The 12,536-nt window shown below is 43.1% G+C and overlaps 1 protein-coding gene across 6 annotated transcripts in view; it reads left to right on the plus strand.

Moving 5' to 3' along the window:
* The window catches only part of LOC124043823 (protein TANC1-like), a 299,125-nt gene that overhangs the window by 132,004 nt on the left and 154,585 nt on the right, over positions 1-12,536 (plus strand). For all 6 annotated transcript variants that reach the window (XM_046362829.1, XM_046362833.1, XM_046362832.1 and 3 more), the window contains one exon: positions 4,351-4,458. In XM_046362829.1, the coding sequence (XP_046218785.1) occupies positions 4,351-4,458 (108 nt within the window). The remainder of the gene's footprint in view (positions 1-4,350; positions 4,459-12,536) is intronic.

A 12,536-nucleotide genomic window follows, 5' to 3' on the forward strand; every position in this document is an offset into this window, starting at 1 on the left:
TTCCACTATGATAAATATAATAGCCCTAATTTACTTCTATAGTTTTATCAATTCTATTGACATAGACGGCGGAATGATTTTTTGACAGGCGGTGCAGGATTCTTTTTGCCTGATTTAGATATGTTTGTGCTTATAATTTCCAATTTTTTAGTAGTCAATACACACCTTCTCTTCTGTCATTAGGTATATATGTTGCCCCTAGAAGATTAACCCTTGCTCACCAGAATAATGTCATAAATCGATAGAATGAATAGTTCAATCTAGTTGACATCGGTAAAGTTCTCTATCATCTCGGTTTCTTTCACGGAGCAAAGGCGTTTAGGGACCAGAAAAAACCTGGAACGATTTTCTGTGCAAAGGATTTTCTGTGCAAAATTTCCAAATTACATCAGTTTGACCGGTTGTAAGGAGGTACGCTACTATCAGTGTTTATGATGCTATTAAAGAGCTCTGTACAGACAGTATCTAACTGCACATTCAAATTCTCTAAAGATGCATAAAGAAATAAATCATATTTCTCTACTCCTGTTCCCGAGTAAAAATGTTGCCTACATTTGGTGTATCACTTTACTGCAAGAAATGCTTAATTCTGCAGGAGTTAACATTAAGGCTATATAAGAGGTTATAGACCTACAGTCAGTGTCCAGATTTCTGTTTCCATTTAACCCATCTGAACAGTAGGCTACAGTTCCCTTGATGTGCCAAAGGCCTATTTGAAGTCCCTATCTTGTGACTGTCGAACATTAGCCTACTTTTCTGACCCTCCCTTCTCTTTATTTTCAACTCTCCATTTCTCTTATTGAATAAACACTGATTGTCATTTTTGCCTCCGTGGATCGACATTAACTTTTTCGGCCTGTTTTCAAAACCATTTGGCGATTGGTGTGTAGACTATTTGGCACGGAAAGCTTAATTAGGCTTACACACTAATGTCAGATAACCTAAAATAATCCAAGAAAAACCTCAATGTAGCCTACAGATATAAATTTAACAACAATGATATACTTATGAATTTTTTAAAGGTATTGTTTTCTCTTTCTCCAACCAGCCCACAACCCCCCCGCCCTTCATCCACACAATACGCAATGACTCTAAACCTGCCCATCCCGCGGACACACTACATTACCAAACATCTCATTCCAAAATCCTGGGCATTAATATTGACTTTGTCCTCCCTTTGCTGATATAACAGCCTCCACTCTCCTGGGAAGGCGTTCTACTAGATGTTGGAACATTGCTGCGGGGACTTGCTTCCATTCAGCCACAGTAGCATTAGTAAGGTCGGGGCACTGATGTTGTACGATTAGGCCTGGCTTGCAGTCGACGTTCCAATTCATCCCAAAGGTGTTCGATGGGGCTGATGTCAGGGCTCTGCAGAACAGTCAAGTTCTTACACACCAATCTCGACAAACAATTTCTGTATTGACCTCGCTTTGTGCATGGGGGCATTGTCATGCTGAAACAGGAAAGGGCCTTCCCCGAACTGTTGCCTCAAAATTGGAAGTACAGAATCGTCTAGAATATCATTATATGCTGTAGCGTTAAGATGACCTTCACTGGAACTAAGGGGCCTAGCACAAACCATGAAAAACAGACCCAGACAATTATTTCTCCTCCACCAAACTTTACAGTTGACACTATGCATTGGGGCAGGTAGCATTCTCCTGGCATCCTCCAAACCCAGATTTGTCCATTGGACTACCAGATAGTGAAGCGTGATTCATCACTCCAGAAAATGCCTTTCCACTGCTCCAGAGTCCAATGGCGCGAGCTTTACACCACTCCAGCCAAAGCTTGGCATTGCACATGGTGATCTTAGGCTAATGCGTGATGGGACAAGGACATCCCTGCCGGCCAAACCCTCCCCTAACCCGGACAATGCTGGGCCAATTGTGTGCCGCATCATGTGCCGCATCACCCAGTCACGGCAGTCTGTGACACAGCCTGGGATCAAACCCGGGTCTGTAGTGACGCCTCTAGCACTGCGATGCAGTGGGACCGCTACACCACTCGGGAGGCCAGGACACGACTTTTACACGCTTCAGCACTCGGCGGTCCCTTTCTGTGAGCTTGTCTGGCCTACCACTTCGCGGATGAGCCATTGTTCCTCCGAGGCATTTCAACTTCGCAATAACATCACTTACTTTTGACCAGAGCAGAAATCTGATGAATTGACTTGTTGGAAAGGTGGCATCCTACGACAGTGCCATGTTGAAAGTCACTGAGCTCTTCAGTAAGGCCATTCTACTGCCAATGTTTGTCTTTGGAGATTGCATGGCTGTGTGCTCGATTTGATACACCAGTCAGCAACAGGTGTCTACATACTTTTGTATATATAGTGTATAACCGCGGGGACTACCGGTTGTAAGTCATCACCCGCGCATCACTACCTTGTAGCCCTGGCTACGCTCTATGCATTTCAAGTCCTAAATCCATAGGTGGCAGTATGAATCAAGCTAAATCTGCGTGGTGGTGACTGGTGGTTGGTTCCTGTGCCATTAACATGGCTGGCTGCTGGCTGGAACCGTATCTGAGGACAAGATCACACCTGGGGGATGCGGGATGGTTTCACAGCAGCATAGCACAGTGCTGGCCAGCCCAATGTTCAACCTGAGTCAGAGGGAGGGAGAGCTAGCATGCACACACATGCACAACACAACACACACACACAGAGGGGGTGGGGTTGGGGGGGTGGATGATGCGGTAATGACAAAAGACAATCTCTCTCTCCCCATCTAATCTTTTTGTTATGGCTGGGGTTACACATGCAGTCATCTGATTAGAGAATACTAGAGGAGAACTAGATTGGGTTACAGTAGGTCAATGTGAGAGAAAGCGGAGAGGGAAGGAAGGCATACTGTTCTTATGGATTTGAAATGTCCATTTACTTCCTGGTATTTGATGTTTTTCCCCCACTGCTTTTTGGTCAGATTGATTGCTCCCACAGATGTTTTTATTTATTTACCAACCAGGATTGCTGTCTTGGTTTTGTAGTGATACTTAGGTATTGTTACTGCATTAAATGATGCATTACATTTTGGGTGTGTAGGCCTGTACTATATTAGCTGTGATGAATGTATGGATGCTCTTAGGCATACATTTTGTACTTACAATGTGTAAACATCTCTCATGGCTCATCATGCTGTCTTTTCATGGCTGTGAGAGGCAGTCTGTGTGTGAAAGGATAGTTGTTCAAAGATGTCCTTTGATAGCTCTGTTGTTTCAGGGAGAATAGAATAGCAGACAAACCTTTTTGAGTGGCATGGCCCTGCACTGTGCCCCCGGAGCAGAGGTATGAGTGGGGACACACACAGGCATGCACGCACACACACACACTAAAGTTGCTAGAGATTGATGCTTCCGGCGGTGCCAGTGCGTCAGCGTTTGGGATCATAACAACAGCCAGGGAATAGTGCTGGATCCCAAATGTCACCCTGTACTGGGTACTGACCAGGGCCCTGTGGGCTCAAAAGTAGTGCCCTATGTAGGGAATAGGGTTCCATTCGGGATGCACACAGTATTCTGCTCAGCACTGGGATTTGCTGCTTCTATTCCTGTCAGTCAGCGAGGAAATGCACACTAATCTCAGTCATCCTCACCAAGGGGACAGAACAGAAACCCTCATGAAGATCCTTAGCTCCTGTCCTAGAAACAACACCTGATTTTTTAAACCACGCCAAAGTAGCACCCTTAACTTACCTCAGAGGCACACCACATACAAGCGCATAGCAGTACCCTACTGGTATGTGCTCGCTCGCTCACTCACTCACTCACTCACTCACTCACTCACTCACTCACTCACTCACTCACTCACTCACTCACTCACTCACTCACTCACTCACTCACTCACTCACTCACTCACTCACTCACTGACTGTCTGTCTGTCTGTCTGTCTGTCTGTCTGTCTGTCTGTCTGTCTGTCTGTCTGTCTGTCTGTCTGTCTGTCTGTCTGTCTGTCTGTCTGTCTGTCTGTCTGTCTGTCTGTCTGTCTGTCTGTCTTAACTAACTCACTCACTCATTCACTCACTCACTCACTCACTCACTCACTCACTCACTCACTCACTCACTCACTCACTCACTCACTCACTCACAGTCAGACTGAGATACTCATATGCATTCCCCTGAACTGGCCGTTGTGTGTGTTACTGCTGGGTGTCTCTGCAGGCGGATCTTTCTCTCTCAGGGCTGTCAGACAGAGCAGAGCAGCTATCAGCACAGGGAGCTATTCTCTCCCTCTCTCTTTCGCTGTTTCTCCTGAGCCTGTCCCGCTAGGACACTCATCATCTCTCAAACCCCACCTGGAAAAAGTTAATCCAGCAAGAACTCTCTCTCGCTGTGCTCTGACTGCAGGTCCAATCAGGAAGCCCAAGTATGTGGAGGGCCCTCGTGTTCCTGGAGACGCCATTATCTCAGAGCTGAGGAAGGTGGCTGATAGCAAGACAGATTCCTCTCACAATGGTGAGTGTACTGTGTTTGTGTTTCTATGGGGTTTGTTGGGGTTTGGCTGTGATAGTTTTACAGTTTTATTTGTCGTATGTACAGGATACACATGGTACACACCGTTCAACAAAACTTGCAGGTTCCATCTCGACAAAAAAAACACAAAAAAACAAGCAATTTAAAAACAACATCATTAATCATCATGAGTAGATCTACGGATAAGAGACAGAAGGTTGAGAACGTTCATGGCTTGAGTGAGGTCACCATAGGGAGGAGGTGGTCAAGGGGAGAGCCAGGAGGAGACAGGCAGCACGTTTTCATCACCGTGTCTCGCCATCCACGCCGTCAGTGGCTTCGCAGTAGGACTCAGTCAGATGACGTCAGAGTTCTGTACTAGCCACTGGGCTAGTAGCTAGCTAGCTACTCTTCACCACTACCTGCAGTCACGAGGCGCCAGAAAGCACACCACACTTTAATTGTAATTCAGGAGTGTCCTTATAACTGGTTATTTGTCATCTCTGTACAACTTTGTATTCAGACAGTTAGCATACCTGTAATCGAATAAAAACGTTGCATGGTAGCATAAAAAGGGAGAACCATGCACAGTAGTGATCATTTTGATTAACCTATTACAGATTTTTGGAAAATGTATTTGCATACTAAATTAACAAAATAGTAAAAACATGATTTATTTTCAGATTTTCAAAATCTTTAAATTAAATTTAGAATAGAACAATAGGAAATTACTATGGAAAAATAATATTACTTAGATTTTATTACTTTATTATTTTTCATTCCTTTTAAAGTCATCATCTCATCTCTGCTCAGGCAGTAGCAGCCAGCCAGACAGACCCATCTAACGTTATCTCTGTGCTCCTCATACTGTACTTTTTTTTGTCATTCTATTTAGTTAGATTAGCGTGCTAAAGTATGCTGCAGAGCTGTCTGAAAATCATTTGACTAGTTCTTCAAAGTAGATAAGGCATACCTTCACAAACTGTCTCTATCTCTCTCGCCGTTGTGTTGTGTACATTCCTCTCTCATTCGGGTCTATGCGGTCTGTGTGTATCTAACCTAACATACCCTGCATAAAAGTAAATCCTTCTCTGTCTTAGCCGGTAAAAACAGGTGCAATGGATTATGGCCATTGTAGTTAACTACCACTTTGCTGTGCTGAACTAGGTTGAATATTTACTTGATGAAAACTACAACTCCCTTCAGCTCAGCGTCCCACATAGTTCTTGACTTGATTTCTCTCGTGAATTATTTGAGTTCTCTCTAGTGTCTAGAGAAATGGTGCGTTGGGCTTACACAAAGAAATAAGTAAAATTAATTCAAGTAATTGAACAGATATAGGTCAATTAGTTGTTTAATAACCAAAAACAAAACAAAAACAAATGTTGCTTAATTAATCGCTCAGCACTAATGTTGATTGCATGAATCTTAAACGTACTGATTGATTCAATTACTTCTAATTCATTTGTTATTAGATTCAATTATCACTTTATTATCACTTTACCTATCTTTAAAATCTATCTTTAAAATAACACTTGACACTTGGAGTCAAAGTTCATTCATAGAGATTGCCATTGAGGGCTTCCACCATTTAAAAGTAGTTAACTGGGTAGGGATTCCTATGGGCTGGGAGTGATCAGCCAATGATCAGAGAGAATTGTCTTCTTCAAATTGGGTGGCCTATGGTTTTTAAACCAAAGGGAATATCCAGGAACAAAGACCAAGATTTATACCAGGGCATTGGTCCCAAGATCCAGTGAATTGAGACCATGACACGTTAAACACCGAATTTAAGATCAAGAGTGCATGGGCCCTTCTTCAGTTTTAAGAAGCAGTAGAGTACAAGTAGAGTACAATTGATTACTGTAGAGCACAGCTCTACATGTTTAATTTATTTGTAAAAATGTGTATAAACATAATTCCACTTTGACATTATTGGGTATTGTGTGTAGTACATACATTTGCATCTTTGCTCAAATGCATGTAATGCCTGACAATATTCCAGAAATGTATGGCTATGACATCTAGTCTATGGGTTGGCCAAAGTGGTTCCTAATTCGCTTCCATAAATTACTCTTTACGTATTGATCAATGGAGAACATTTCTTCGCCACCAAGCAAAAACTTTGGCAGTGATATAATTTAAATTGTGATGGTGAGTAAAAAAACTAAACTTTAGATTTCAACTAATTTTAACATCCTATCATAAAGAGCGCATATTCACCTTGATAACAAACACGTTTCCCATTTCAAGAGGTAAAAATGTTTAAATTCTATAGTAAGTGCCGTTTTTCAGCGTAATTAAATTATGAGATCGGGCATTAGGCTGTTTTTATTTATTTATTTAGATTTAAACCAAAACTTTAGAGCCTGGTCAGAAATAGTGCTCTAAATAGGAAATGAGTTGCAATTTGGGCTGAGTCTCAGAGTGAGCAGCTTACTTAAGGTGCACAGGCTCGTAACACGGTCCTTTTTTTGAATGTTGGGGGGGATCAAGTACAGTCAGTCCCGGACTCCTTGTCATCAAACAAAGCCCAATATAACCTGCCCTGAGTTTACACCTCCACCCTCCTCAGAGTACCGTACATTTCCCTCATGTTTTACCCCTCCAGCCCAATTCCCCCTGGCTGGCCTTTTACAGTGGGCTTGCTGACCCCAGAACCCCTCCAGCTCCTCATCCCCCAGCACTCTACCACCAACATGTGTTTACAGGAGTGGACTGGCCCAGCGTTGTCTTAACCCTGCGTGTGCTACAGCCTGTGTATACAGAGACGCTCAGTGCAACACTCCCCTCTAGGGTTTCAGCTCTGTGCCAAAATGGGATTTTCACGCAATGGAAATTCTACATGACTGTGGCAGATCTGGAGGCCTCCGTACATCTCTGCTGTAGCCTTACTACTCCTCCAGGCCATGGGGATTCTTAACCATCTGACTGACCTGGTGGAAAGGGATGCGACCCAAATGGCACCATGTTCCCTATGTAGCGCACTATTTTTAACCAGAGACATGGGCCCTGGTCAAAAGTAGTGTACTAAGTAGGGAAACAATGGTGCCATTTGGAACGCATGTAAAGTTAACCCGAACAGCAGGGGAAAATGACAAGTCGAGCCGTAGTACACATCTCAGCGCTTGTAGGGACTGTGGAGGGAGCTTTTTCTGGGCATGTTCTGTGTCAGGGGCTGCTAATGCATGCAGTGTGTACCTCTACCAGCCAGCCTCCCATACTTCTTACGCCTCATCTAGAGCACTTACCATAAAAAGAGGAATTTGGACTGCCGAGAAATAACACTGCCATGAGGAATTAGTCAACATATTTCAGTAATGGCAGACAATCATGTAGAATAAATCATGTACAATTAGGCACTTTATAAGAACTGTGTAATGAGGCCTAATTGGTACGGCTCAGCTGTCGTGAGGCCCATGTGCACACACACACACTGCTATAGAGTTTCACCTCTCATTCTGAACTCTACACAGACTCCAGTGAGATCACACTCCTCTTTGAATGTCCTTTAAAGTTGTGTGACTTGTAATGTACTTGGGGATGTGTGCTTGTTTCAACCATCGTTCATCCACTCTCATGTCAACAATGAGCTTGTGTTAGTTCTGTGGGAGTCTCACGGACAGACAACTACACTGACTGACACGCATATTTGGTTGGTTCTGAGAGGTTATGCTAATCATGTGACCACCAGGGTTCAATTAAGAGGGTTTGCAACATCGTCAGTGTAACTGTGGAATGCTGTCAGAGAGGATCGGAATGTCGGAATGGGAATGAGTGGAATTTCCATCTGAAGTTTGCAGCATGAGAACTGTTTAGACCAGGATCAACAGCGCAGCAGCTCAGACAAGTTGTGAAGAGCATTTTTTTTCTCCTGAACGATATCTCCTTTCCAAGGAGATTTACAAGGTTTCACAGCAATGCCAATGGATGGATCATGAAAGAGAGAAAGAGGGAGTGAATGAGAGAGACTACTGGGTGACTGAAGAGAACGGACAGTAGTGATGGGGGGGAAAAAGTCAATGCAATTACATATCTTTATATATTTTTTGACGATATATCTTATCGTATCGTTTTGATAGGGAACCAATTTGTTTTCAGCACTTTTATTTCCATGACTGATCAAAACTAGTTTTGTCATGGCTCTCTCTTGTCTCTTTGAGGCAGACATATAGTGAGCAATATGTTTGGAACAACGAATCGCAATAAAATCACAGTATATAATCACAATACATATAGAATTGTGATAATTGCAATATATATTGTATTGGTACCTAAGTATTGTGATAATATTGTATTGTGAGGTGCCTGGCAATTCCCAGCCCTAGGGGCTTTGTAGGGGGGTTGAATGGTTTGTCTATATGCTGGATGTCACAGGAAATGCTGGATGTCTTTTTAAGATAACAATTTCAGTCTTTTATGTTGTATTTAATGGATACCACAACTCAGGCACATGGTTTCTGTCCTCCATTTGTTTTTTTGTTGGGCTTTAAAATGGTCTTTCCTTGGAGGATGGGGTTGGGTCTAAGAAAATAAATGTGTGTCTGGACTGTCATGCATTTTGCGTGTGTGTGTATGAAACAGAAAGACAGCAGTGGTCACAGACCTCGAGGTATTTCTCTGTCAATCAGGTCTAAACCATAGCTCTCGGTCTCTCTCTGTTCCTCTTTCTCTCTCTGTTCTCATGCTCTATCTCCATCCCCTCTGCCTTTTCTTACACTCTTACTAAATCAGGGATTTGAAAAAGTGGCTGAAACATTTCATGTCCGTGTTTCTTGCGACATTCATGCACTTTTGGCTCTATCGGCAACCTCAAGAGGTTAATTCGTTGTGGATTTGGATGGAACTAATTGATCATCTACAGTAAACATTTGCTGTATCTAGGGCTGTTGCAGTGACCGTATTACCGCCACACCATCAGTCTTGAGTCATGACAGTAACATTCTACATGACCGTTGAGTCACGGTAATCTCCTCTTATGCACACTGGACAAGCCTTGGTAGTATGCAACTCGCTAACGACCGTCAGGTTGCTAATGGCCTGGTACTCAGGGCTCTGTTGTCCTTGTACCTACTCTGACAGCAATGCAAATGCAATGGAAAATCACATCAAAACCGTATCGTGATTTTAAAACTCAACTCACGGTGCACGATCTATTTGAAGAAAGAAGTTGAGTGGAAAACATGGTCATTGTGGATGTTGTTTCAAAGCCGAAAACAGCTAAATGGCCAGTGCTTTCTAAGGTGATGATTAATTCAACACACCAATCCACATGCTGTTACGTTACAGCCTTATTCTAAAATTGCTTAAATACATTTTATTCCCTCATCCGTCTACCATAAAGACAAAGCGAAAGCAGGTTTTTACAATTCTTTGCTACCATTCAAAAGTTTGGTGTCACTTAGAAATATCCTTGTGTGTTTTTTGTGGTATCCAATTGTTAGTAGTTATCACTACAACTCCCGTACGGGCTCGGGAGAGACGAAGGTCAAAAGCCATGCATCCTCCGAAACACAACCAAGCCGCAATGCTTCTTTAACCTAGCGCACATCCAACCCGGAAGCCAGCCGCACCAATGTGTTGGAGGAAACACCATGCACCTGGTGACCTGGTTAGCGTGTAGTACGCCTGGCCCGCCACAGGAGTCGCTGGTTCGTGATGAGACAAGGATATCCCTCCCGGCCAAACAACCTCCCTAACCCGGACGACGCTAGGCTAATTGTGCGTCGCCTCACGGACTTCCCGGTTGTGGCTGGCTGCAACAGAGCTTGGACGCGAACCCAGAGTCTCTGATGGCACTGCAGTGCCCTAGACCACTGCACCACCCAGGAGGCCCTTGAAATGTCCTTGTTTTTGTTTGTTTTTTACGCTATTTTTTGTCCATTAAAATAACATAAAATTGATCAGAAATACACTGTACACATTGTTAATGTTGTAAATGACTATTGTAGCTGGAAATGGCAGCTTTTGTTTTATAATATCTACATAGGCGTACAGAGGCCCATTATCAGCAACCATCACTCCTGTTTTCCAATGGCATGTTGTGTTAGCTAATCCAAGTTTATAATTTTAAAAGGCTCATTGATACCAGAATAGAAAGAGGAGTGGGTGGCTCCGGTGCACACCTGAGCAAGAGGACAAGTACATTAGAGTGTCTAGTTTGAGAAACAGATGCCTCACAAGTCCTCAACTGGCAGCTTCATTAAATAGTACCCGCAAAACACCAGTCTCAATGTCAGTGAAGAGTGAAGAGTGAAGAGGCGACTCTGCCTAGAAGGCCAGCATCCTGGAGTCGCCTCTTCACTGTTGACGTTGAGACTGGTGTTTTGCAGCTCACTCTCCAGATCCCAATCACCTGAATTCTGATCACCTGTTCACACACATGTATGTCATTTACACACACTATTTAGTTCAGTTCTTTGCACCCCATCATTGTGAGGTATTGTTTGTTTTGGTACACATTCTAGTCGGAGCTCTGTTTATTTCCATATTGTGTATTGTAGTTTTTGGCCATCCTAACTAACAACTTTTTTTGCCTATTCCCTGCCAGTAATTTTGCCTATCAGATTTCCTGTCATCAGCCTCTTGCCTGATCTCCCGGAAAACCTTATTAGCCTTTTCCCTGCCTGTACTGTTACCTTTTTGGAGTCCCTGTGTATGACCTTCTGCCTGCCCCTGGACCCAGCTACCTGCCTCCTCCTGTGGTCCTTTACAAATAAACACCTGCTGCGCTTGAAACCAGCACTCTGTCTCCCATCATACTCATTACAAATGTACTTGTCCTCTTGCTCAGTTGTGCACGGGGGGCATCCCACTCCTCTTTCTATTCTGGTTAGCGCCAGTTTGCGCTGTTCAGTGAAGGGAGTAAAAAGCAACTGATTTAAGATGTCTTTGGTACATAATTGGTCTAACCTAAACTTTAAAATTAAACAAATTCAAGTAATCACCTTTGAGTGTGGTCTGCATTATTAAGCATACTGGATGGACTGGTTTCCTTATGCTATGCTCCAACCTTTCTATCCACGAGTCTGGGAGAGAACATATAGGCCTAGGCGATGCTGGTGGTTCATTGATTGTGCAGGGCAGCTTACAGAGTTAGCCTACAATTATAGTGAGTTTGTATATTATTTTGAATAGCCTAATAATAGGGATTTATTATTTATTTTCATAATTAATAGGCTGACACATTACCTTTAGCTACAGAATATATCACCACTCTACATTTCCATCTCCTCGTCTCTCTCGTTCATTCCTTTCTCGAGCGCATAGAGAGAGGGGCTGTCATAGTTAAATATGCTTTGTTGTAAAAACATGTTACTATCGATTTTCTCGGAACAGATTTCACTCAAATGAAGCACTGGGTAGCTGCAGGAACAGGGTTAGAGAGCCCATTGCATACAGAGTTTGGGCGGAATATCACCTGTTGCGCAGCAAGAGGCTGCATGCTCCTTTTTTTATATTTTTTATTTCACCTTTATTTAACCAGGTAGGCTAGTTGAGAACAAGTTCTCATTTGCAACTGTGACCTGGCCAAGATAAAGCGTAGCAATTCGACACATACAAAAACACAGAGTTACACATGGAATAAACAAAACATACAGTCACTAATACATTAGAACAAAATAAAACAAAAAGTCTATATACAGTGAGTGCAAATGAGGTAAGTTAAGGAAATAAATAGGCCATGGTGGCGAATTAATTACAATATAGCAATTAAACACTGGAATGGTAGATCGGCAGAAGATGAATGTGCAGTAAGAGATACTGGGGTGCAAGGAGCAAAATAAATAAATACCAGTATGGGGATGAGGTATGTAGATAGATGGGCTGTTTACAGATGGGCTATGTACAGGTGCAGTGATCTGTAAGCTGCTCTGACCGCTGGTGCTTAAAGCTAGTGAGGGAGATGTGAGTCTCCAGCTTCAGAGATTTTTGCAATTCGTTCCAGTCATCGACAGCAGAGAACTGGAAGGAAAGACGACCAAAGGAGGAATTGACTTTGGGGGTGACCAGTGAGATATACCTGCTGGAGCGCGTGCTACGTACGAGTGGGTGCTGCTATGGTGACCAGTGAGCTGAGA

Source organism: Oncorhynchus gorbuscha, linkage group LG09 (assembly GCF_021184085.1).
Source record: "Oncorhynchus gorbuscha isolate QuinsamMale2020 ecotype Even-year linkage group LG09, OgorEven_v1.0, whole genome shotgun sequence".
Taxonomy (NCBI): Eukaryota; Metazoa; Chordata; class Actinopteri; order Salmoniformes; family Salmonidae; genus Oncorhynchus; species Oncorhynchus gorbuscha.